Raw genomic sequence first — 26,451 nt, 5'->3', positions numbered from 1 at the left:
ATGAGTGCTGAGCAGTGAGGCAGTGTCTGCCTGGGCTCTGCCCTGCAGGGCTGGGGCAGTGCCAGCCCCTGTGCCCGCCTGGCTGGGTGTCCGTGGCAGGGCACGGGGCAGGGCAGGGCTCTGTGGGCAGGGCAGGGCTCTGTGGGCAGGGCAGGGCTCTGTGGGCAGGCCTGGCTGCACAGGGGCTGCCCCAGGAGCTGCCCCTCCTCGGGGGTCCAACCCCCTGCCCTGATCTCCCCTGCCCTCGGAGGGGCTCCCAGCACACAGGAGCAGCAGTGCCCCTCTCTGCCAGTGCTCACTGCACACAAACCCAGGAGCTGCGTGCTGCTGGCCTGAGACACTCCCTGCTCAGAGGGCCTCAAACAGGAATAGACACAGGACACGGGGGCGTTGTTACTCCCTCTCAGAGGGGGCAGCAGCACAAAGCACAGGACAGCTGAGTTTATGTGGATCACAGAGATCACCGGTAACACAGAATGACAAGGCCACCACTAATTTATTAATACAGTTACAAACTTTGTGTGCTTGCATCTAAATTCTTCTCCAACTGACCACAGGAAAAGGTGCAGTTGTCTTCTAGAACTTTCTTTCATAGCCAGGAGTCAGATCTTCACAGCACTAAAAATATTAAAGAAACATTGAGTTAGGATGACACTTTGTTGTTTCATGTAATAAAGAATAACAAGTGAAAAGTGGACACAAAAAGCCATTTCAGCCCGTTCAGGAGTCAGCATTAGGTGCAAAAATAGAGGATGTCTTTGGTGCTGAGAGCAGAGCACAGGTCTGTGGGACACACGGTGTCAGTCTGTCTGGCTGTGCCTGCTGGCAGGTGTGCCCCACTGGCACTGGCAGGGAAGCAGCAGCAGCACTGCTGCCTGCAGGTCACACTGCCCATCTCCTCCCTGGAAGGTGGCACCCTGCCAGAGGTGGCTGCACAATTTAGCCCACTTGAAGTCCACCACAAAGAAAAGATTTTCTGCTGAACAAAAAGCAGAAATTGTTTTGTGAAAGGCAAAAGGCTGCGTCTTTGAAAGATCTGTTTGTGTTTCCCATGAGGTCTAAGTGCAGGCCAGAAGCTGTGGCTGGGGAAGGCTGTGTGCATCCCACCTGCCTGTCTGCTCCCTTCCTCAAGTGACCTGGCAGAGCTCCCTCACTAGTTCTGCAACAGGAACTAGTGTTCACAGCAAGCTGAAGACTCAGGGTAGCTCTAAAGGCTTTTTGTGGTGCTTTACAGAGAAATTAAAGGCTGTACTGTCTATTTCCCCTTTCATTCTATCAAAGAGCACCCTGCTTGTGACTGCCACGGGTGGTGGGAATCACCTTCAGACTAAAATGTGTTCCTAGGCTAAACAGGAGCAGCTCCCCCATATCACAGTGCTTGGCTCTGGCACTGCTGTTAGGGAGCTGGGGACACAGAGAAATAATGCTTATAGGAAATGGGAGATGCATCAGTCCTGCAGGACAGGAAACTCCTGGGTATTGTACAAAATGTGCTGTGGGGGCTGCCTGCACTGCACTGGCACCAGGCTGGACCTCTGGGAGAGGTGCAGGGTCCCTGGGCAGGGCCAGTGCTGGGCTGAGCCCCAGGGGACTCTGTGCCCTTGCCCTCTGTGGCTGCTCCCTGCCCCTGCAGTGAGATGTGCCTCTCCTGGATGGGCCAGGAAGATTCATGCCTGCATCTGCCTTTGGTAGTTTACTGAAACTATCAGCATGGAAACGTTTCCATGCAGTTCCTGTGCAAGGGCTCTGTGGGCTTAATTCTTCTGCTTTACATTTCATATTAAACTTCAGTAAATCTTTGGGGTAGGATTGGATATCTACAGTGCAAGGGTGGAAATACCTATGCCAGTATTACCTGGGCACCCTGAGCATTTAGTGCAGAGTCCAGAGCTGGGCTCTCCCAGAGTGGTCTCAGACAGAATTCTGCACAGTGTAAAACATGAAAGGATTGTGGGCTTGGTGTGTGGAGCTTTTAGAGAGCTGGGCCCCCATGCTGTGAGCCACTTCTGCATTCCTGGCTTTGTGAGATCCTCTCCCCTCCCTAAACACACGGTCAGATTCCCTCGGGATGCCCCTGTCCCATGAGAGGAGCAGAGCGGGGCAGCCCCTACTATGGGGTCACAGGAGGTGTCCCTTCCAGCCCTGTCACTGGGGACAGCACTGAATTTCTCTTGCCTACAGAAGACACTTTTTTATCCCCTCCACTGGCTGCTGTGCTACAGCAAATTCCCTTTACTGGCAGTGCCTGGCAGGAGGTGCCCTGATTCCCTGGCATCACCTCCTGGCACCTCAGCTCCCAGGGGCTGCTGCAGGCCCTTCCTCAGGTGCACAGCCCTTTCCATGTTTGTACAGGCCCTTCCTCAGGTGCACAGCCCTTTCCATGTTTGTGCTGAGCCCAAGGGTGGCATAGACACAAGAGGATCTGAATTCAGAGACCAGTGCCAGGCTCAGCCCAGGCCGCTGCAGCAGGGCCCATCCTGTCCCCCAGAGCACAGCCCTGACTCTCACACCCACACCCAAAGTGTGGCTCTGTCATTGTGGGAACAGGACTGGAACAGCTGTGCCCTTTGAAAGCAGGATTTCTTCTCACTAAATGGTATCAGAATGTGAAATTTATCCTGCTCCTGTTAGGGCCAATGCCAGCTAGCAGGAGTCACTGAAGAGCTGCAGCTGATGGGCTGGGCTGCTGTGGGAGCAGGGGTGGTGTGATCTGGGGTTTGCTTGGGTTATGGCATTGCTGTTCTGGCCCCAGGGTGCAGGACCATTGCAGTCCTGTGATTCAGGACACTGTCAGCATCCAGGGTACCAGTCCAAAGCCAGCAAAGGCAGGCAAAGACTCTCTAGTGTGATGGGCTTTGCATCCAGCCTCAGGAGCACTCTACTGCTCTCTGCTCTCAAAAATGAAGGACTGTTTCTTCTATCACTATACCATCTCTTCCAGGTTTAACTGTTTTCTTAGCACATATTCACTTGATTGATTTTACAAATAATACCTTATTTTATAGTGTCCATGAACCCTGGTACTCTAAAGCTGGCTTTTCAGGGCCTACTGAAAACAGCAGATGACTTTCCATTGCCTTCAGAAGGTACTGGGTGCTCCTGTACACTCTGCACCATTACATTTTTCCTTAGCATTGCATGTTTCCTTGCCTGGAAAAGCAATCCATGGCACCAGGATGCCAAGTGAACGTTTGGCAGGCCACTGCTCACACCTCTGTGGTGAGCACAGGGTGTGGACTGTGCTGATTCCATGTCCTGCACAGAGATTTCAGAATTGTTTTTTTTTTTTTAGGCCACTGATTCCTGTAGGTTTAAACTGATCCCTGTTCAGTACCCAGGGAGTGCCAGTGCTGGACAGAGAAAGCAGTGATGGTTCAGCTGAGGGTGCTGCTCTTGGGGAAGGGTGGGCAAAGCTTCCATCAGAGGCTTTGGGGCTGATGCTCTCACCTGAGCCGAGGCAGTGCAGGCAGCCCCACAGCTCTGCCTGTTCCCAGCACTGGTTGTTGGTTGTTTGCAGCGTGCTCTCTGCATGATCTCTTCTTTAATCTTCTGTTGTTTCCATCTTCAAGCTGTCCCGTGAGAGTGTTGGTTGCCCTCATTTCTTCCCACTTGCTCTTATCCCTCTTCCTCTCTGCTCCTCTTATCCTCCAGTCCTTTTTTCTCCCTCAGCCGTGTGCACATTGTCCCAGCCTTAGCAGACATCAAAGAGATGTGAAGGTTGGATGTCCCTTTTGTAAGTGATCACCTTGCCCTGTCACTGTGAATATTCATGTGTCTCCGGGCTGCAGCAGCCTGGGGTGAAGGAGCACGGTGGGTCTGCGGTGCCAGATTTGAGCAGAGCTGAGTGCTTTGGTTCAGGAATACCCTGCAGCAGGGGATTTTACAGGTTAATTCCAAACCACTGTCGAGAGTCGCACCTTTTTGTGCTGCCTGTTCATTGGCCTTTGATTCCCGCTCCTCCCCGAGTCCTGGGGCAGCAGCACTCCCCTTATTTTTCATGTCATTTTGGTGCCCATTTCTTGATTGCTTCTTGTCATATCGTACTTTCCAGCCCAAATTATTTCAGTCATTTCAGTCTTAATTTTTCTTTTCATTTCATTTTTCATTTCACTGGTTAGCTCTCTCCTTTGTCCCAGGTGCTGACCTCCAGCACACCCCACAAAGGCACCTGTGGTGCAGCATTGGTGTGTGTGAGGAGGTGCAAGGAAAGCAAAGCCAGGTGTTTGCAGGGGCAGCCTGTGCTGAGCTCCTGCTGCTCCTCTTCCCCTCGGGGGAGCAGAGTGCCCCAGGGGCCCTGTCCCTGTCCTCCTCCTCCTCTGCTGCTCCTGGGCTCTGGGGATGCTCCACCCTTTGCTCTCACATTCTGCAGCTGAGGTGGGAGATCTGTCAGAACGTGATGAAACAATCACTGAACTGGGAGCTGGATCAGGCTGGGAATTTGAATTGCCCAAAGCCCAAGTGAAGTGAGGGACAAATGGCAGGGAAGAGCTGCTTGTGTGGAGCACAGGGCTGGCTCCCAGCCAGCAGCATGGTCACTGCCTCCTGCCATTACCAGGCTCAGACACTTCGATACATGAATAGTCATCAACTGCAGGCCCCAGCTCAGCTGCTGGAGCTGAATTCAGCCTCAGCAGAGGCAGGTGAGAAGTGAAGCTGAACTGACATCTCCATCTCCTAACGTGAGAGAGGCACAGCTGAGCCTGAGATCGCTCTGGGATCAGTGAAGATCAGGGCTTGGAACATCTTCTCGTACATCAGTAAGCTTTGTTTATTGCAACCAGCTATTTTGATTTCTTAATCCAAGAGCAAAGCCTTCTGGCATTGAGCTTGTGGGATAATAAATGAAAGGATAATTCAGTGCAATGGGAACTTCTCAGTCAGCCCAAACAGATCCCACACCAGCAGCGTGTGGTTTTCTGTGGAGGTGGAAGGACGTGGGTACCTGTTGCCTTTGCTCTCTTGCTGACAATACATAAGCCTAAGTAGGTCAAACAGGAACAATACTCATTTTTAAAAGAGAACTATAAGCATTTCTAGTTTCTCTCTCTCCCTCTCTTTTTTTTTTCCCAGGACTTTAATCTTTTATATGAAGAAGCAAAGTATTACCAGCTGCAGCCAATGATTAAGGAACTTGAGCGATGGAAACAAGAGAAAGAACAAAGGAAACATTTCCAGCCTTGTGACTGCTTGGTTGTAAGAGTGACTCCAGATCTGGGGGAGAGAATTGCATTGAGTGGGGAGAAGGCTTTGATAGAGGAGATCTTCCCGGAGACCGGGGATGTCATGTGCAACTCAGTGAACGCGGGCTGGAACCAGGACCCCACCCACGTTATCAGGTTTCCCTTGAACGGGTACTGCCGGCTGAACTCAGTGCAGGTAAGGAACAACGGCCCTGCCTGCCCCTCATCCCGTGCTGGGTGCTTTTTTCTATGGCTTGCTCAATTATATGCAAGTTATTTGCTTCTGCCCAATTACTTTCAGAGCTTATACTGCAAGGAAACATTTTTCTGCCTGGTGAGATCCCAATCTTCTAGGTTTTCCTAAGTCTAAGCAGAAAATACATTCAGATTTTGTGTATGTTAGTGCCGTGCTGGCCTCATAATGGTGTTACACTGATAAATGCTAATTTTTTTCATCAATGTATAGCCTTTGGCAGTTTTTTTTTTCCTCCAAAATGCCTCTAGGAAGAAAGAGAGAGTTCCAAAAACTACAAAAAAATCTCCACACCATTTTATAGAAAATGCAACAATGTGTAAATGCATAATTTATGTCTCACTCATAATTAAATGATGGTGCCTGCGGGATGGACTTAAAAAAATTGATCTCTGCACTTTTTTTTTTTTCAAAAGGATGTTCTATAAAAATTGCCCAGAGTATTTTAAACAAAAATGTATTTCATTTTATACTCAGAGTTTTGACGTTAGGTTTAAAATTAACCATATGAAACAAAAGAAGATAGCTGGACAGATAGGTGGATGGCAGCAGGAATAAATACACGGTGTGTTTTTGGGCAGCAGTGCCATTTCTCAGGGATCACAGTGCTGCAGCCAGAGCTCTGCTGCTGGGGCTGTCCTGGGGCTCTGGGGAGGAGCCAGGCCAGGCTGCCCCTGAATTGGGCTTTAATTAACACGGGCAAGACAGAGCTCTTGGCTTTCCTGTGGATTCTTTTGGAATACGCTGCAAATGCTCCTGTTAGGGGAGGGGAACTCAACCTAGAGGGGAGTATTCCCCACGTTCCCATCCTCTGCAGATGGGCACTGGGCTGTGGGAAATGCCCTGGCTGTCTCCATAGACGCCACAGTGGGCAAAAGCCCTCAGGAGAGCTGGTCCGGGGGGAGGCTGGCTGCACTGCTGGGAGGGAGGAGCAGCAGCAAGGCAGGACAAGAACTGGAGCTGCTGTGCCTGTGGGGCTGTTCCTGTGTGTGCCAGGCTGCCAGGGGACACCCCAGGACAGTCCCCTGAACGTGCCAAGGTGGGCACAGCCAGCAGGGACCCCTGCAGGGCACGGACACCCCTGGGCTGGAGCCAGCCCAGACCCAGCGGGCCTGGGTGGGCTTTGGGCAACACTCCCAAGTGCTGTATTTGTTAAACTTCACCAGGCTGTGGTTAATTCTGCACAGTCCTGGGCAATTTCACACTCAGCAGGGTTTGGGGTGGGCTTGGCAGGGTTTGGGGTGGGTTTGGGGTGGGTTTGAGGTAAGTTTGGCAGGATTTGGGGTGGGTTTGGCAGGGTTTGGGTGGGTATGGGGTGGGTTTGCCAGGGTTTGGGGTGGGCTGCCCCACGCCCAGGGCTGTGGGGCTCAGAGGTAGCTCTGGTTGCTGGCAGTGGGACAGGGAGGTGTCCCCATGTGTGTCCCAGCCGTGCTGTCCATGGCACCCTGGTAGATCACACAGGAATCAGAGGAGCTGAAACCATCAGGGTCAGGGTGAGGCCCTGGGCAGCCCAGCACTGCCTGGCAGAGCTCTGGTGCCCATGGGTGAGCACCCAGCTCTCTTTTACCCACTGCTGTAGCTCGTAGGATACAACTGCTACATGTGCAGTAAAAGCTGAACACGAATTACTGCTATTATTTGAATGTATTTTGAATTCAGTCAAAATTCAGCCTGAATCAAAGGGTCTCTTTGCAAGTTCATGTTGTGGAAAAAGATTCTGTCAAAGAGTCTACAGTATAAGTAATACTGTTAAATTACATCATTTTACTAAATTACATCATTTTACTATATAATTAATAGAAAGGCTTTTCAAACACTTTCGGGAAAATGATGCATTTCTGAGACCAAGGGCTGATGTAATCAGCAGCTAATTAGCATTGGCTCTGATGAACTCCGGTCAGCACACAGGCACTGCTCTTCCCCCTCCAAGGATGTTTTTGACAGAACAATATTAAGTCAGAAGTTGGAAGTACAGTGAGGGAGAGGCGCAGACTTAAGGGAGATGGGTGGTGGTTGGAAGAGCAGAATTGCTTGCAGAGAATCCCAGAGAGCAGCACAGGAAGCCTGTCTGCTGTTTGCTGAGGTGATACATCACTTCTGTCTTCCTATGCTCTGCTCAGTGTATTTGGTAGCACAACTGCAATATTTATACATTTTTTTCTATATTTGAAAAATATTTTCATTACATGTTTTATATCAAGAACTGCGCATATAAAACAAAGAACATCAAAACCTAATAGGCAGAAAAATACTGTAACTCTTAATTTTAATTTGTAATTATATATAGGTACAGGTTTTCTCAACTCCTTGCAATCGGTTCTGGTAGGAATCATGAATTTACCTTAGAGAAAATTCTGTGATGCTTGTGAATGTTGAACATTAAGTCTTCATAATTAAGAATGTATTTGTTAATATTCTGCAGAATTTAAATGCACTAAGTGAAAGGATCAGGTTTCCATTTGGAAGACCTTCCAACAAAATCAGATGTGCTTGGAATATTGGAAGAGAGCATCTGTTAAATCCGAGCACAAATCCTCTGTTTAACAATGTGCATGTGTCCCTGTACATGGCAGAGTCACAGCTGACAGTCAGTCTTTGGCATATCCTCTCTGGAGATTCTCAGTGCAGAAGCAGAGGCAGTCACTGCTTTCCCCTGTCCGGATCTCACCTGCAGAAGAAATCGTGTTTATGGAGTCAAATTCTCTGACTGGAGTTCAAACCTGTCCATGTTCCAAACGCTGCCCGGTCTCACGCAGGGAGCACTGAAAGGAGCCTTCCTCCCCAGACCTGGGCTCAGCCTCATGCAAGTGGCACAACTGCAGCATTCAAACATCCTCAGCATTGTTGGCAGGATTTGGCCTGCTGTGTTTCTTGCTGAGAAAATTGATGATCCCAGGGTGTCTAACACCAGATCACAGCCTGCAGTCTGCTCCTTCAGCACGCACTGAGCACAAATGAATGGTTTTGGTTGGTGCTCTGAGGTGTGATGTCTGTCTGGACTGGGTGTTTGCAGAGAGAGGCTCAGTGGAAAAGAATCCTGTGTTAACATCCAGCTTTCCACAGCTTTGGTCTGAGGCAAGCCAAGGGCACCCCCCTGCTTGTTTTGTCTTACAAGTAAATTGATTTAAAAAACTTTTTAGTGAGGATTTTGAAGTCCCATCTCTCTAAGAAATCTTACCTGTCAATCTGTTCACTGTGCAGTTCAGTGGGAGAAGCCTCCTGTGCCGTGGCTGGGTTGTCTCTCATCTTCATCCTGTCAGGGCTGGGAGCAGTGATCACAATACAGAATATATTCCAGCCTGTGAAACAGCAGCCTGCTGATGTCTTATTCCTCCTTCCGTCTCAGACTCCTCCTGCCTTCCTCTCTGAGGAGGAACACTGTTGGTGTCTGCACCCCATTTCTGTCCTCAGGCCTCATACAGCCTGGACAAATAAGAGGGATGAAAGCTTTCTTTTTCTGTCTTAAATGTATTTTATTAACCCATTCTCCGACCTCTTATTTTTTTCTCTCCCGCTTTATTTTTCTTCCATACTCTGGTGTGCCTTTTTGGTCTTTCAGCTCTATGGCTTTCTTACAGTGTAGAGTATGTGAAAATCAGGGCAAAAGTCGGGGAGATTTGGCAGATGTGACTTTCTGAGACTCTTAAGTCCCTGTGTCCCAGGGCCAGGCAGAACTCCTCAGGCAAGCTGATTTTCAGCAGACTCGGCACGATTTAGGCAAAGCTCTGCTGGAGCAGCCTCTCCTTTGCCCGTCCTTTGAGCCAGGGCAGCAAGAGTAAAACGTTTCAGTTACCCCTGAGAGGCCAACCCCTGGATTAAATGCAGATGGATAACACAGGCAGCCCCTAAGGAGGGATGAATGGATTAAAGCCACAAATGCTGCTGCTGTGGCTTGCATTGCACTGTGACACCACCTTGGACACAGCTGTCCTACCAAAATCACGTTTCTGGCAAAAGCACAGCCAACACTCGGGCAAAAGAAGTGGTGCCCTGAGAAATGCACGGTGCCTCTCATGGGCCTGTGTGGGAGCAAGGGCAGTGCTGTGGTGTAGGCTCAGTGACACTGAACCCTGAACCAAACTCCTTCCAGGACCTACGCCCAGGCCAGTACCAGCTGACCCCATCTGGAGGTGGATGTGTGGCTCAGACACTTAGGATGAGGAGCAAGTCTGCCAAGGGCTTGGTGCAGGTTGCTGTGGGTGCACAGGGGTGTCCCACAGGGCTGGTGCTGCTCTCGCTGGGATCCTTGGGTTCAGTAAACCAGGGGTCCCTTCCCTGCTCCTCGTGCTGCCACAGTGGGAGCCACATCTGGGTGAGGCTCTTGGAGAACAGCACAGGCTGCTGCTCCTTGATGGCGTTTGGCAGTAGAAGAAAACACAGCAACCATTTTTCCAGGCTGCTGCCCAGGACTCAGGAGAGCCTGAGTGGGTCCTGCATTGTAAATCTGCCCAAGGTGGATCTGGCACCTGCCCTCACCTGACTCTGGGGAAAGCCTGCTGTGTCCTGCTCTGCTGGAAGCTGAATATCAACAGGCTCACATGTGAGGAATGGCCCTGATCCAGTGCCAGGATCAGGATATCCTGGGAAATGTGCTGGGTGGCAGTTGCAGAAATTAAAGCTGCCTCTGGATTCTCATCATTTGTGCATCTAAATTGCATCAACGTTTCTTAAGGAGGAGAAAATGCATATTTGGGCAGTACAGATTAACCTCTTTCTTGGGCCAGGACATTTCCCTGTTGTCCATGTCCCAGCTCTGCGTCCTGTCCCTGCCATGCGTTGCTCCCTTCCAGCGAGGGCAAAGAGCTGTGATTGCCACAGAGGTCTGGTGGATGTGTCAAACTCCTAATGGATTTTCATCTGCCAAGGAAGAGCTTCTCAGCCCCCCTTTCTCTCATACTGTTGATATTACTAATGAATAATTGGAACTTTTTATTAGAACTTAAATCTGATGTTGTTTTCTATAAGCAGTGAGAGCATCGATATCACCACAGTCCAGTACTTTACTATATAATGTACCAAGCTGCTCTGCAGAGTGCTTATTTCTTTGATTAATTTTTGTTTTCTACTGAGGTTTGCTGAGAGCGAGACTTTAATCACAGTATAGTCATTTAACAATAAGTTATAGAATTATAGCTGAACAATATTCATCCAACGAGAACGCAAAAGACTAAATCCATCATTTAGATCTGGTGCTTCCGAAGGCTTTTGTCACTAAAATTTGCTAAATATTAATCTGATTTTTTTCCCTCCACATTGCAGGTGCTCGAAAGATTATTTCAGAAGGGATTTAACGTGGCAGCCTCCTGTGGTGGCGGGGTGGATTCCTCCCAGTTCAGCGAATACGTGCTGTGCCGCGAAGACAGACGAGCACAACCCACCCCAACAATCAGAATAAAACAGGAGCCCCTGGACTAGACCCTCCCTGCCCCCTTTGTAACCGTAGAAGTGTTCAATAGTCCCTTATGTGAAACACTAAGGATTTGCAAGACAGTATTAGCAAACAGATTTGGACTTGATGTTGCCAGTTAGTGGTATTCTGAAACTACCTGTCCCACGGCCAGCCGTGGAACGCGTTTGAGAACCAGCTGTGTGGAGTTCCCAGCACAGCACGGCAGGGCTGGGATGTACTTTGGGCTGACCAGCAGTGGTGTGCAACAGGCAGAGCTCTGGAAACCCTGGCCTGGCCTGGACTTCTGCAGCAAGAGCCATGGAAGCAGTGGAGCTGCCCAGCAGGAGCCCAGGGACAGCCCAGAGCCGCGCTGCGGGGCCGGGGGCGTCTGCGGGAGGAAGAACCCCAAAAACTGCACTGAGAACCTTCCCTGACTGCTGCCCCTCCTCCATATCAGACGTGCTTTACCCCCCAGCACCACGGTCACCTGGTGATTGTACTCACCCATCAGCAAATGGCTTATTTTTATACTACATTTCCAACTGAGGTCTCTCTCTGTGAACAGGATCCAGAAACAGAAAAGGACTGATTCATAGTCACTGGTGCTCAGTACTCACACCCCCCTCAAACCAAACCAAACAAGTGACAAGAAATTAGGCCCACTTATGGCAATATTTCCAGCAGTAGGGATCTGGAAGCACAAAATAAAATGCCATCCATCATCACACGAGGGTCAATTACCCCACGTGGAGCTGTAGCTCTTTTAAAGCCAATCTTGTTTTTTGACACAACAGCTGTTAAGTTTTGCATCATCAAAGAAGCGTGGTTCTACCGAGCAAGCCACCCCTTGTTAATCATTTGCAAACCATGTTAGAAGCCCACACTTAGCAGGAAAGTTTGAGAATTTTGGACAAGCCCACTCTTTATGGGTCTGGAATTCTTGCAAAGAGTTGTTAAAACCCTGTATTGCCATTGCCAGATGAAAGCAGGCTGCCTTCGGTTTAAATTGTTTTATTATTTTAAATTATTATTAAAATTTGAATTCTGTAGCTGCCCTCTACCTGTGTAACTTTCTCTGTAACAAAGTCAGGGGTCTGTCTGCAGGAGGGTCCTGCTTCTGCCAGGACCTGGCACTGACTCACAGGGCTTTCTAACTCAGGAGACAGCACCGTGTTTGCAGGTGCAAGGTTATAAATAGCATTCTGCTAAATCCAGTTTATTGCTGTTTAGCATGATTGGGTCCTCAATCACTAATTCATGTGTTAATCACAATTTCGTTTCTCCCACATGAATTTATGGAATACTGTTTTAGATGCTGAATTTTAATTAAATTCTTTTTAGATGCATAAATATGGCCATATGGAACAAGGGACAGAGTATTAAGTGGTCAGCAGTTCTTAATGCAAATTGATTGAATTTAAAAGTCACGTTTAAGACTAGTGTTTTCAAAAGCAATGAGCTGTACTGACTATCCAAGGTAAAATCTAGGCAGGGGTCTAATTTTTGGAAAAGGGCTGGATACCTGTCCATAGAAAATCAGACCTCTGCAGGTTTTCTCACCTTGGTCACCCAACTCAGAAATCTCTAATGGCAATCCTCACCAGTTGGCCTGCTACCTTAGCAGAACAGTTGAGCAAATCTGTCTACTTTAAGAGTTGTAAAGTTATTTTATTTTGTGGTTTTATACTTGTACGACATTCTAAAGTTGCTAGGCATTGCCATATTTGAATATATGGCACAACATTCACCTTTGTATGTAAGATATCTGTAGAATTGTATATTATACATTTAATATTGTAAAGAACTTAACGTATAATTGTCATGTATTTGTGTATGCACATTTCTTATACAGTACTTCATGCCATAAACATTTCTGTAAAGTAAATGAACAAAAAACAAGCACGTAGGGTGGAACATTCACTGTATCTCCCATGCTGTTTGAAAGAGGTGAGAATTTTTGATTGCATCTTCTCCAGCCCTTTGCTCCATTCAGCTTGATGTAGCCACGTCTTACAAAAAGATAGAAGTGTTTTATTTATTACTTTCATACCTTTCAGTCCAAAGTCTCCTTCAGTAGTCCGTTCAGGTTCTTGTTTTTCTCCTGTATCCACTCCTGCCCTGCCCTCGGGCACAGGGTGAGCTGAGCCCTTGTGGCAGCAGCCCTGTGCAGCTCTTACCTCTCACCAGGGAATAAAGGTGATTTTCCATCCCAGGGGCTGCCCCTGCCCCTGGGGCTCTCCCCGGCAGCTCCGGGGAGCGCAGACCGGGACGGTGCTTTTACACATCTGTGGAACGTTGGAAGTATTTGTGCTTGGTTGGGTGGTTGGTTTTGCCTCAGTTTGGTGTTTACTGTCTTTTTTTATGGCTCACTAAAGCAGCTCCCGTAGCTGGGGCAGCTTTGCTGAGGTGGCATTGGAAAGGGTTCCAGGCTGCGCCAGCCCAGTGAAATGTGAACTTGAGATGGAAAGCTTAAACCATGACATCACAGCATTGACTGCAAAACAGCACAAAGGCGAGGAAGACATGTGGAAACAATCACTTTCTTAGAAGAAATATGCCTTTAAAAAAAAAGTTAAGCTAGGACATGTTCTTTTAGTTAGTAACTTCAGGTCACTTATTTAAAGATTATTACAGTTTCATTTATATATTTTTTACTTATTTCCCTATATTTTTAGGCATTGATATCAGCAAAAACTGATTTGAATATTTACTTCTGGCCTTAAACCACAGCAACATAACTTAATGAAGAACACTGCTCAGCATCAGTAAGATGTTTTAAAGCACCACAGAAGCCCGGTGAGGCTGTGGGGTGCAGCCAGCACATGTTTGCGTGGCGAGGGCCAAGAAGCAAAGCACAGCCTGGTTCTTCTCCTGATCCCATTGAGCAAAACTGTTGTGATTCGCTGTTGCTGAGCTGGCCCCGTGCTCGGCACGAGGCCTCACAAGCACTTTGTGTCCGGGCTGTCACAGCCCCGGTGCAGGCAGAAAGGAAAAGGGAATGTTCTGTTGTGCTTGTTGGGCTCCTCGCTCCAGAAAGCCACTGCTGAGCACGCCCATTCTCTGCACTGACGGCACCGAGGTTTGATGACAATTTTATTAGAGGTTTCACAAAGGATAAGAATCAGCACAACAAAACATTGAAGTATTTGGTTTTAATATTTGTTTGTGGGTATTCTGTTAATATTTTAATGCAAAATGTTTCTGACCAGTGCTTAAGAACTACAAGACAATGTGAAATTCATGTTTGATAAATTAATACTGTATGTCACTCGATGTGTTACTTTAGTAAATTGTTTTATTTCTTTACAAAATAAGTACAAATAAGGGAGTATGTTTTCACACAAATTGGGGGTATTTACCAGTATGTACAGAAATCATCAAAATAACGTAACTCTAATAAACACAAGGCCTTTATAAACAATATGTACAAATTATCAATACATTTAAAACATAACTTTACACTTCCTGGCCTTAAATACCTTATGAATAATCTTTTGGCTAAATAGCAGCAGTATAAATTTTCTTCTGCTTTTCATAAACCTTAAAAAATAATTAAAACCTTTGTTTTTAAAACTATTGGACAAATAGTTCTATTTGTGCTTTCGCTATGGTTTCCCATCAAAAAAAAGTATTGCCTCAAAAAAGTGGCAAGCGTAACATAGTCCAAACGGAGAAGATAAATAAGCGAGTGTGTCCCTTGCATGGTGGCTGTAACACTGTTAGCTCTGCAGCACAGCTCATGCCCCTGCCCGTTTGTGTCCTGTTCCATCCCCATTTCTCCAGCTCAGCTTCTGTGTGCGCCCGAATTCTGCTTCAGCAGAGCAGTAAAAGGCATTTCCCCCTCAGGTTCTTACAGCTGCTCCTCCTGCCTAAAGCCCCGTGCCTGCCCTGGAGCCTCTGCGGTGTCCAGGGCAGAGGTGTCCTCACTGCAGGTGCCTGCCAGGGCTCTCCTGCTCTCCCCACTCCAGGAGCAGAAGCAACCCCCAAAAATCTCTACAGCGACTTTAAAAATCCATATAGAATACCCTAAAATCTTTACTGAACAATAGTCTCTTTTAAAACCACCATTAAACCATACTCTTTGCAATAAATAAATTAACGTTTTTTTAGAAAATAAAACCCAACTTTGAATCTTGTTACTAACCAGCTGCTACAAATGCGCAAAAGGTTGATGAGATTTAGAAAAGAACTGGAAGCAAGTCAAGGTAACTCAGCAGAGACCCCACACACAGATTTCATACACTTAAGATTTGGTTCAGCAAATGGCTCAGGAAATGAGCTGTGCAGTAAAAGCAAAAATCCTAAATATATAAAATTTGTGGGAGTGTGCAGTGGCTGGTCTCTTGGCTGTGCAAAAATTTGCCATTACAACGAAGTTAAACAGCAACAGGTAAACTGCAAACAGAACAAGCACCGTGAGTGAGCACTCAGGTGAACACCAAGGCTGGACTGCTCCTGTGCCCCTGTGCCAGGCCTGGCCGGGAGATGGTTCAGCTGAGCCTTTGCATTGTGGAACTTCAACACCAGCTACTTCAGCCTTACCTAACAGGGCCAAATGAAGCAAGACTTCCATGCTGATTTTATTTGTGGAGTTAACATTTTAAAACCTTTTGCACATTTTTGTGGTTTATATATATATATATATTTTATTTTTTTTACATAAAGGGAATTTATTGCGTGTGTCTGACAATTTTACAAAACAAAATTACTGGAACATTGACTTCTGAAAAAAATAGAAGGCACATTAAAATGACAGCTTTGAATGCAGGTTGAGCTTCCGTGGAGCAGTCAGTGCGAGCGCTGGCGCTATTTGAGCAGGGCCCGGTAGAGCAGCAGGGAGCGGCTGAGGCCCCGCTCCTGCTCCATGAAGAAGATGAAGTCCCTGAGGTTGACGCGGGTGATTTTCTGCCGCGGGTACTGCCGGGGGGAGCCCGTGCCCAGCCCGGCCGCGCCGGCCCCGCACGGCCCCGCGCCCTGCAAGAGAACAGCACGGCTGAGGCTGCGGCGGGCCGCCCTCACGGCCTCACTGAGCCCTCGCTCTGAACACACCACAGGAGGGGTCACCATTACTGTGTTTTCTGTTCTTCCGAGGCTCTAGGAGTTAACCCGAGTAAGGCTCAAGTGCAAATGTGAGGCTAAACCTCGCTCACTCACAGCTCAGGACAAATCTACCCTGTTACAGTCACGTTCACTGTAGACATACTTGACCAGGTTAAATTCAGGAGCCTTTTAAGAACAAAACAAAGATTTTCAGCAGATAAGGCCGTTAATACAAGTGTGTTCTCCCCCAAGCACTGGGACAGGCGAGTGGCATTTTGGGAGTCCCCACAGGAACCCCAGGTCGCTCCTCTGGGCCTGCTGAAGAGCAGGGCTCAGTGTGGGGAGCACACAACAGCAAACAACCAAAACATCAAATGCAAAAATCATAAAGGCTCAGACATCGGGTGATGGTAAACACAAACATCAGGGTACTTGTTTTGACAGCTACATTAAATAATTACTTTTTTTTTTAATTGGTTCATCGCTACTGAATTACTGAATACCTCACCCTGGCTTTGTACACAGAGAGAAAATTCCTAAACTGGGCCTGAGAACACTGTGATCTGACTGTTTAGAAAAGGAAAGGACCTAATTACAGCCTCTGCAGTCTCATGGAGTTTAAACTGAAACCTGATGCACACACATGTTCAGTCATTTTTTCATCCACAGGAGTCCATTGTTTTTATTAATTCCAATTGGTTTGCAGCAAAATAAAGTGTTCTAACTTAGAGAAAAATAGGTTTTAATCTCTGAAAAGATTTAAACTATTTTTCAAACCTCTTAAGACATGTGGTAAAATTTTCAGTACTTTTAATACCCCAAATTTACTCTACTACTGCTCAAACCTACCTTTCTTTCCCCAGGAAATACTTACTCTAGGATCTTGACTCCAGACATTAAGAATACAGTCACGGGTAATTTTACTACTCAGAGGTTGTGCCTGAGAGCAAGGCACGGCACTGTGTGCTCTGTCCACCACAGCCAGCAGGACTCCTTGCACGACTGCACCATTCATGCTTGTGCCATACCTTGTTCAGTGACAGCAGTGGGGCAAATGCTGCTCTGTAACCACAGACACAAAAGGCTCCATGGGGTGCAGTGAGTGGGGCTCAGCTTGCAGGGAGTGCAGGGAGGAGCCCTCAGCCCTTGGGCACGTGGAGTATTTGAGCCGAGGGACTCTGCTCTCCGGCATGGAGCAGGTTTTGTTAATGAACTGGTTGAGCACTGAAGCTCACTGCTCACAGGAAATGCAGCTCGTCCATGCTGGAGCCAGGCACATGCCCATGCACAACCCATGTATTCCGCAGTGCTTCCAGTTCACACCTTAGCCCAAGAAACATTTTGCATTGCCAGAAGAAACAAAATCCTTTAAACTCTTCCTCTCTGTCTTCTACAGGCTGGAACACCTTGACCTGCCTTTCACTGCACTGTGACCATGCACCCACTCTGCCAGGGCTGTGCCCACTGTTTCCGAGTCCTTAAGAAACCACTGTGTGTGTATTTATTATAAATCTACCTGACTCAAAAAATACTTCTTCTCTGTTCCCCTGATGGTGCATCTCTCCCCTGCCCACAGCACTAATTTCAGCTTTATCCTGACCACAGGACCTGTGACAAATGCACTTGGAAGGAACGTGGCCACATTAAACTGATTGGAAACCACTGTCCATAGCACTCTGGACTGGGAGCATCACACACACACTTACCAAACACCCAGAGAAAAGCTGCACAATTTAAAAAAACATTCTTTATATAAAACTATTTTTTGAGTCACTTGAGTTACATTTTCAGCAAGGAACTGCTGTTTGGACAGAGTAGCTGGAATGAAGATGTGCCAAGTCATATTCCTTGCATTTGTCACTGGAGATACTGAACTTCAGCAAAGGAAGAGCAGCACCAGAACGTGGCACCAGGCTGTGCACATTGGTAACCACGCTCGTGAGACCATCAGTTACCTCATCATGTTCTGGAGTTATTTTACAAGGTGAAAAATAATCATAAAAATTATTTTAGAAATACAGAAGCACATCTGTAAGCTGACAGAACAGTAATTTATATGTGTCAATATGATCACTAATTTAAATTAAAAATCAGTTTGTTTGGTAGTGCATTGTACTCAATATTCTGCAGCTGCTATATAAAAAAGTAGAGTCCTAAATGCCATAATTATTTAATTGCATACCTGAATTAAAGAATAGTTGAAAATAACAGCGAAGAATAGTGAATTGAAGTAATTCACAATTTTCTCAGAAAAATCACTTTTTTTATCAGCATGACAGATTTTCATCAACCCAAACAAGCCCCTGTGTTGTCTGTATCTATGGCAACTAATCAGTTACACAGATAAAAGCTCTAATAAAAGAATAAATGCTTGTAAATTGTTTACCTCCTTTATTTCCTGGCCTGCTACACAAAAGCTATTCCCAAATCCCACACACTCAAATATACATCAGTGCTAGTTTTGGTATCGGTGAACCTCTAGTTATAATTTCAGGAAAACCTCCTGACCCTTCAGACCAGAAAAAACCCCATGTAATTTATATACGAGCTCTCTGTCTCTTCATTTTGGGACAGCTTCCAAACAGGAGTTACAGCGACTTCCTACCCCCTTCCCTCCTGGCCTCTCCTGTCCCCACTGCCTCTTCCCCTGCTTCAACCCCTCCTTGTGACACACCTGGGGGCTGCCTCGGACGTGGCGGCTGCACATTACCCAGCTCAGCCCAGCAGGCAGCAGAGAGCAAACATTCTCCTGTGCTCTCCTTGCAGGGCTCCAGGGGCTGGGGAGCACCTGAGACTCCCCCCAGCTCCTGCTCTTGGCCAGGGCTGGAGAGAAAATCAATTCATGGAAAATGAGAGGCAGGAATCTGTAACCCCGCTGTGCTCTTGGTTAACCTGTAATCCCAGAGCCACTGAGACAGTCACAGCCTGTCTGCCTGAACAGCTTTACTGCACTTCAGCCCCGTGAGCTGATGGGGATACAGCTCACAGCATTCCAAATAACAGTGCTGGGCTGACAAGCTTAATTCAACTGCTGGAAGCTACCTAGCTCGAAATTATGGCTTCAGAAGAATCAGAGTAGTTACTCGTTCAGTATGCACACTTTGAAGCAATTCTGAATTTATATCAGACATGATACAAGATTCAGGCCACCTTTCTCAGCCTGCTTGCTATTTTCATTATTTTCTTCTATGAGAAAACTCATGCTGCTTGCAAAGGGAAATACAAACAGTTCAGAATAAAATACTGACCAAAGATTTGGTACATCAGTAGTTAAATATAAAACAGTCTGCCACAGAAACAAAGCTCTCTGAGTGAGGAAGGCTACACCAAGCCCTGTGCACAGAGAGGCCAGCAAAGCCTCATTTGTGTCACAGTTCTCTGGCACTACTGACCTCAATGAGCACAGCTCCTCTACAGCGTGTGCATCCTCTCCTCTCTCCAGGAGCAGTCCGTGCCCTCCACCGACCACCAAGTGCCTCTCAAGCCTTCACCCATCTCAAAACTGCTGGAGCTGCTCCCCGTGGGCTCCTGTCCCCGCTCAGGTGACACAGGTGGCTCCCCTGGGCTGCAGGGGCTCCTCAGCCCCAGGTGTGGCCTGAGGCAGGAGCCCCCCAAGCTCATGGAGCCGCCTGTTCCCCCCAGAGCCCAGGCAGCCTCTCTGTGCTGGAGCCCAGCCAACAGCTCCATCTCCCTCCTACCTCTGTCCTCCTGCTGGGCCCCAACGCCCCACTGGATCCCTAAGGATCCCCAAAGGTTTAAAGGCTGCTTGGAAAGGGGACTGAGGCAGACAGACACATCTCTGCCACAATGAGTTCGTTCCAAAATGGGCAAACTCACTCACTGCTCTCAAAGTAGTCGTGTCTTTGTGAATTAAATTACATAGTTACAGCAGCAGGTGGATGGAAATCAAAGTGTGTAAGTCCCAAAAATGTGCTGTTCCCTGCTCAAGATAGAAGTGCTTTCACAGAAGAAAGCAAATGTAATACCATCTACATTTATTTTTATAACAATCATTTCTACCGTTAACAATTAAGTTTTCTTTTTCCTTCACAAACCTGTATCCCTTCAACTCTGAATTACAGAACCATGGAAATACAGTACAATATTCCTGCCAGGGAACAGAAAGATAAGGGCAAGCAGAAGATTGCATTTAATATTTTATCCATCCTTCCTTCACCAGAAAACAATTCAGTGCTGACATCTCTGCTTTGAACAGAGTCTTGATCTGCGGCTATTGCTTCTCTGTGAGCCAGAGACAAGGCAATAATGATAAAAGATCCGCTGGGTTTTTTCCCAGGCTACATGGCACATCCTTGTGGCAGACTTCACTTCAAGCCAAAGTCTGAAAGTGGGAATCATACAGCAACAATTCAAAGCCAAGCTATAGAGTAAAACAGACCAGGAATTTTGTCTCTGTGAGCTGTATGCGCTGCAGAGGAGTGGGAAGATAAGGTATCTATTAGTCTGCTCTTAGGAATAAGAGGTCTTGAATCACAAGAAACATTCTGGAGATATTCTGCAGCAATTATGTTTTTACTTGCATAAAATGCCATTAGATCTTTGGCTGAGAGGCACACGAAAAACAGGTATAATATTATGTATGATTAGCTGTCCCACATAAATTAGGGTTTAATTCAACACCTACTGAGGCTAATAGTAATGATTTCACTGAAACATCCTAAAATTAAGATGCCTCTAAAGTACAGAAATGTAATAACTGTTCATCAGCACCTCAAAGATTAACAATACTTTATGAAATATAATTATATCTACAGAAATACCGTGTATCTTCATATGTGCAGCATGGTGGCTCTACAGTGTCTTTAGAAAGGTTCATCACCAAAAGCTATCATTTAGGCCATCAGATGAGCAGCATTTACAGGGAGGATTAGCTCCATGCTTACTTCAGAAGCTGATTATTTCCATTTGCCAACATTTTTACCCTGTATTATTTTAGTGCAACTGTTCCTACAGACTGTTTTGGCACCCGTTCACTTGCTACACCCTCCTGGATGCAAATGCATCTCCTTTCCCCTGGGCACATAAACACACACCTCGCCCTGCAGACAAACATCAGAAAAACTGATTTGCACAAGTACTTACAAGTACTTCAAATACCAACACAATTGCAACATTTCAAAGACAGCATGCAGTAATTTTTAAATTAAGAAATAATAAGGGGAAGGTAAATCAAACTAAGTCATGGATACCGTGAAAATTTTTTCTTCAGATGTGATCACTTCAGTTTATAATTACCTGATGTTATTTGAACCCAAAGAAATGGGCTGCCATTACAAGCAGAAGATTCTGTATGTACCTGCTCCTTGCCTTTATTACATTACACCAAGTCACATATGCAAGTACTATTATAATAAAAAACCTGCTTGGTAAAGCAGCATCAAACCAAAATCTTCCAGCTGAGGGAACTGGGCATCTCTTCCAATCTCACCACTTACTGCTCCCTCTAAGACAGGATTTCCTCCCCAGCTGAATGAGAGCAGGGGCAAAAAGCAGGCTATAAGGCATTTCAGTGGGAAACTATCTGGGAGGAAGAGTCTGCCTCAATGCCACCAAATAATGAGATGAAGAGTAAGGCAGCTTTGGGCTATGACATTTACTTGCTCAAAGGAGATGGGTGTTCAGTCCCCAGTCCTCAACAGGTTACTCTAGGTAGGAACCAGACTGCAATTAATTTTCACTCCTTAATCAATGTATCCATGCAGTGTCTGAATAATCACTGCACCGATGTGAGGCAAGAAAACTCTGGTTTTGAGATATGCTCTGCATTCTGCAGAGAGCTTTGACCTTCCCAAGATCTTCTGGTACCCCCACTGCCCATTTGGTGCCTGGTAAGAACACAGTGCCTCGTGTCCTCCAGCACACCCAAAATGTGCTGCTGGTGCAAGCTCTGGGTCTTCTCCTTTCCTTTGCTCCTCTGCTCTTCAGAGCAGCTGCTCTTCAGGGTCCTGCCAACATCTTTATCCACAAGCATCTCATACTCAACACAACCCACTGCCTTACTTGGACTTGAAAGCAATGACAATTTTACCTGATTAAGAATTCTGAAGTTTAGGCTGCATTCTTGCTGTGGTAATTATAAGTGGAATATTCTATTTATCCTGTTTCCATCATACACATATATTTTCATTTTGCTTGGAATGTTTCTACTCGCATGCTTTCCAAATGTTTAATCAAGTGCTGCTCCCTTTGAAATACTAATCCTGCCGAAGTTTTTTATTGCTATTTTTCAAGCATTGTGGTGCTTTACCCTTCTCATCTTTCAATATTAACATTGGGGTTTTTTCCTTGTTTTCTGTTGTTTTGTTGAGGTTTTTTTCAGGATTTGTCTCCATTGCTCCAGCCTAGTCACCCTGTACATCCCTGCACTCTCCTACACTGGGAGTCAGGAAACATCAAACCAGCTCTGGGAGAAGCCCTACAGCCCAGCTTGCAGAATTCCATTTTCCTTGAGACATATTTGATTCCCATCTGAGTTTTTCTAATATCCTTGATATTAGTTTGAAACTATCTCAGTTTTACACAGTGGGTGGCTCTTCCCTTTCTAACCTGTATGACTGTGACTTTCATTTAACCAGAAACATAAAATAATTAAAATATTCTTGACATTCATCAATCTCTAGGCACATATAACTGTAGAATTTAGTTGTCTCAATATCTAATTAAAAGATACATAATTGCTATACAGTAAAGGCTGCTTTTTGGCATGTCTCTTGCTGAGGACACTGAGCAGAACGGCTGGAGGGGACAGGCTCAGGGACAGCAGGTTCTGGTGGGAGGTCAGCACTCCCACACACACCCAGCTGAGAGCCACGACCACCCAGCTGCTTCATGTCCTGCCAGCCCTGCCACGGGAGGGGACAGGCAGCAGACACTGAGAAAAGGATCCCAATCTTAAACACAACACCACTTTCTCAGCTCTTGAGAGCATGAATTGCCCTCATTCATCTCAGCTGACTTTCGGTTCTTAAGCCTAATTATGATGTATAACACCCAGACTTTATAATAATTGTGTTTCCAGCTGTTGGCCATCCTGCTCACTCCCAGCAACTGTGCAAGTGCCAATCAAGGGACTCTGTGCACCATTTGGCAAACAAAGGACAAAAACACCCACAGATCTAGCAGCTCCTCAGGACTTTCCTCCTGTGTAAAATCTGCAGGTGGATTAGTCACTCTCTCTGAAGAGTGATCTAAACCTTTCCTTTAATTACCACAGGCTCCTCTGTGGATTGAGGGTAGTGCAGGGCCCTTACCTGTACCCAGCCCATTAAACAAACCAAAATAAAGCAGGCAATGCAGTTATCTCTGGATTGAGTGGCAATAAAATTAAGCCCTAAATGCTAATACCTTCAGCTTGCAGGATAAGCACATTGCCGGAACACAGTCCAGTGTGCAGGAAACAAGACATTAACATTTGTAAATAAAAGGTGGAAGACAGCTAACACTCTATTACTGCAAATATCATGGAATATAATTAAAGCTGGTGCATTTTAGACATTAGGGAGAAATGACAGAGTCCAGCAGGGAGAAGTTACCAGATCATTCAGCCATTCAGTTCTTGATTTCTTCACATTTCTTACAGTTAAGTCTCATTCTTGGTTCTTTTTAAGTTAGTGGCTTGCTTGTTCCAAAAACATTTTAAAAACTCAGGTTGGCACAAAGAACTCTCAGAAAAAAGGCTCCCCAAAGGAAACAAATTCCTACAGACATCAGTAACCTGAAAGGAGCCCCACTGCCTGCACTGCTTCCCTTCCACACTATGAAGAGAGTCCCTGCACTGAGTCCTGATCACCAGTGCTGCTTCCATCATGCTCTTTCTCAAGTCCTTTGCCACCTTCCTGACTCTCCCTGCCACACCAGGATCACTTCTCCAGGACTCAAAGCAGATATACTTGGTGATCTGCATGTCTCCAACACTCCCGATTGCTCTGCATCACAGCGTTAGACTGCCTACCTACTCTGCCCCTGAACTTCCAAAACCAACCCTGTGCTTCGTACTGTCCTCTCACCTCTAAATGTCAATCCAGGTTTTTCTTCTCCCTTCATTCTTAGACAAAATAAGACAGTCAAGCCTTGAGTAACAAGCAGATGATTTTAATTTATAAACACATTACTGACAATTTCAACTTTGCTCTGCACTTTAGAAACCCTGTAATCCCCTCTTCACAAATTCCCAAATCCTTATCATCCTCCAGCCCATTTCACCACAAAGCAAACAACGAATCCTTTAAAGACACATTCAACACAGCCAACAACAAAGAAGAAACCTTAAATTTCAAACTGAGCTATTTGAAAAAACCCAAACATACTTGTCTTTTGTAAAGTTAACCCTTTCTCACATTCACAATTGTCCCAGATCTACCTCACTGCACAAACAGTGGGATTAAATGCATCACAAAAATGTTCCAAAAGATCCTTTAATCAACTCTATCTTGCTGTAACAAAGTGATTGGGCAATCCATATCTATGAAGAATAAATGTCTTCTATCTATAGATGACCATGGAGGAGACACAGTGATCCAGAAAACCATTTTTATCAGATGTTAAAGCTCTACTCCTAGTTATCTCTAGCTTTTCATTTTTACTGTTCTGATAGATTTGAACATCACTCAGACTACCTCAAGAAAAGATTTAACAAGTATATGTCACAACTATCACCACCTTTCCTTTATTAAAATTACCCTCAACATATATAATTATCAATTATTTAAAATAAATTTAAAAAACAGGTAGTCAAAATCAAGTGCTCCACAACAAACAACTCTAATTAAAACAGACCCTATAATATATTACAGAAATAAGTCTAAGCCAGACACAAAATCACCTGATCAACCATCTGATACATTCTGAAGAGCTCTTACAGATGGGTCCTGACAATTGACAGTAATCAAAGTATAAACTGACAAGTCTATCAGATCTAATTACTCCTGAACAAAATAAACCTGAATATTGTATTTAAAAGGAGGCTGTAACTACAAAAGAAAAGCCTTTAGCAAAGCACTGGCTCAGACCAGAGGCTCGTGATGTGATGTTTTGGCCGAGTTAAACAAAAGGCAGTGGAGCTGGCACAAGGCACGGCAGCATGGGGAGAAGGGGCAGACGCTGGGAGAGGGCAGCAGCAGGCAAAGCCTGGGCACACAGCGAGGGCCTGCAGCACTGCTGAGAGCAGGGACAGCAGCCTGGCAGGCCGGGCTCTCCACAGCACCGAGTGCTGCTCCACAGCACCGAGTGCTGCTGCTGCCCTTTTCACCACTGGCAGTGGGAGGGGAGGCACAGCAGCTCCAGCAGGAGCAAGTGCATTATGATACAACACAACATGAGCATTAGAAAATGCGAGATGAATCTCAAGCCCAGAGGCTCTTTAGCACCACTCCAAATCACAACTCTCTGCCTTCATTTTTCTTCTTTGCTACTATTCCACTTCTTCTCTCAGTACTTCTGACTTGATTAACCCTTTTTTCTCTTTCGTCTTCTACCTTCCTGTTTTCATGGTATCACATCAGATTCGTTAAAAAGCGTCTGAGTATTATCAGTGGAGATTTTAGATCAGCAGTCAGGTTTTCTGACATGCTCTAACCCAGTGAAGCTCCAGTTGTTTCCAGTGAGGAATCTATCATTTCATTGGCACCTCAATCAGACAGCATGCTCTTTTGAATCTGGCCCCTGCTACAAAAATCATAAATCAAACCGTAACCTGTTTTTAATGCTCTGAATTCAAGTGCTGTGAATTTGGTTTTTTCTTCAAATACTTTCCCCAGAAATTCAAGTCTAACAAGCCCAAAACACTTCCTGAAACACAAGTTTCATTTTTGTTTTCGGGGAATTAGAAAAGATGCAGTTATGTGTTATGCCTATTTTTTGGTATACCTTTCTGGAATGGTGAGCTCTGGTGTTTGGTTTAACAAATTACATCTTTCTCATTAACCTGGCCTGAAATTATGAAATCAATTTTTCAAGCTCTTTTTTGATCTTTCTACAAATGTGTGCTAGGACCCTTGCTCTTTCCCCACTGTACACATAATGTGCTACCTGAACGCGTGCAGCAGCAGCATATGGTACAGTAGGTTATAGCTCTTTTACCATCTGTTCCTTCTGAACTCTAACCTCAATAATCCCACATCAGCTTTTCCCAGTAACTGCCACAGCTCTTAGATCTTGGTTCTACTTACTCTTTTAAAATTAAATTGCAGCAAAATGCACGGCCAGACCATAGACTGCTCTTCAGAAGCCTCCACTGCTCCCCAGGTGACTTCATCTGGCCAGGGTCTTAAACAAATTATGCCTTCAGAGCTACAGGCCGCCTTTTTTTTCAGTAAAAAGATAAATCTGTGACTGGTTCATTCTTCATTCAGAAAAATATAGCTCCAGATCCCTCTGTATCCTTTACAGACTCATTTCCCCAGTCCTTTGTTTCCATTATGCTCCCATTTAGAAAAGGGCATGCCCTTCAGTGGCACCACAGCAGATTCCAGGTCCCACACTGTCCAGGAGCAGACTTCACGGCTGTCTAACCACCTCCCACCATGGGCATAATTCAGTTTTTCCACAAACAGCACCATCACTATAACCCC

The 26,451-nt window shown here is 46.0% G+C and overlaps 2 protein-coding genes across 7 annotated transcripts in view; one reads left to right on the top strand and one right to left on the bottom strand.

Moving 5' to 3' along the window:
* Positions 1-14,395, top strand: part of KCTD15 (potassium channel tetramerization domain containing 15) — a 46,331-nt gene extending 31,936 nt beyond the window's left edge. For all 4 annotated transcript variants that reach the window (XM_063410425.1, XM_063410424.1, XM_063410426.1 and 1 more), the window contains exons 4-5: positions 5,071-5,376; positions 10,693-14,395. In XM_063410425.1, coding sequence (XP_063266495.1) covers positions 5,071-5,376; positions 10,693-10,848 — 462 coding nt within the window. In that variant the 3' untranslated portion in view covers positions 10,849-14,395. The remainder of the gene's footprint in view (positions 1-5,070; positions 5,377-10,692) is intronic.
* The window catches only part of LOC134557424 (transcription initiation factor TFIID subunit 4-like), a 150,807-nt gene continuing 138,455 nt past the window's right edge, over positions 14,100-26,451 (bottom strand). For all 3 annotated transcript variants that reach the window (XM_063410413.1, XM_063410415.1, XM_063410416.1), the window contains one exon: positions 14,100-15,796. In XM_063410413.1, the coding sequence (XP_063266483.1) occupies positions 15,629-15,796 (168 nt within the window). In that variant the 3' untranslated portion in view covers positions 14,100-15,628. The remainder of the gene's footprint in view (positions 15,797-26,451) is intronic.

Source organism: Prinia subflava, chromosome 13, assembly GCF_021018805.1.
Source record: "Prinia subflava isolate CZ2003 ecotype Zambia chromosome 13, Cam_Psub_1.2, whole genome shotgun sequence".
In the NCBI taxonomy this organism is placed as follows: Eukaryota; Metazoa; Chordata; class Aves; order Passeriformes; family Cisticolidae; genus Prinia; species Prinia subflava.
Note: the sequence above shows the minus strand (reverse complement) of the source record. Positions and strands in the feature narration are given on the sequence as shown.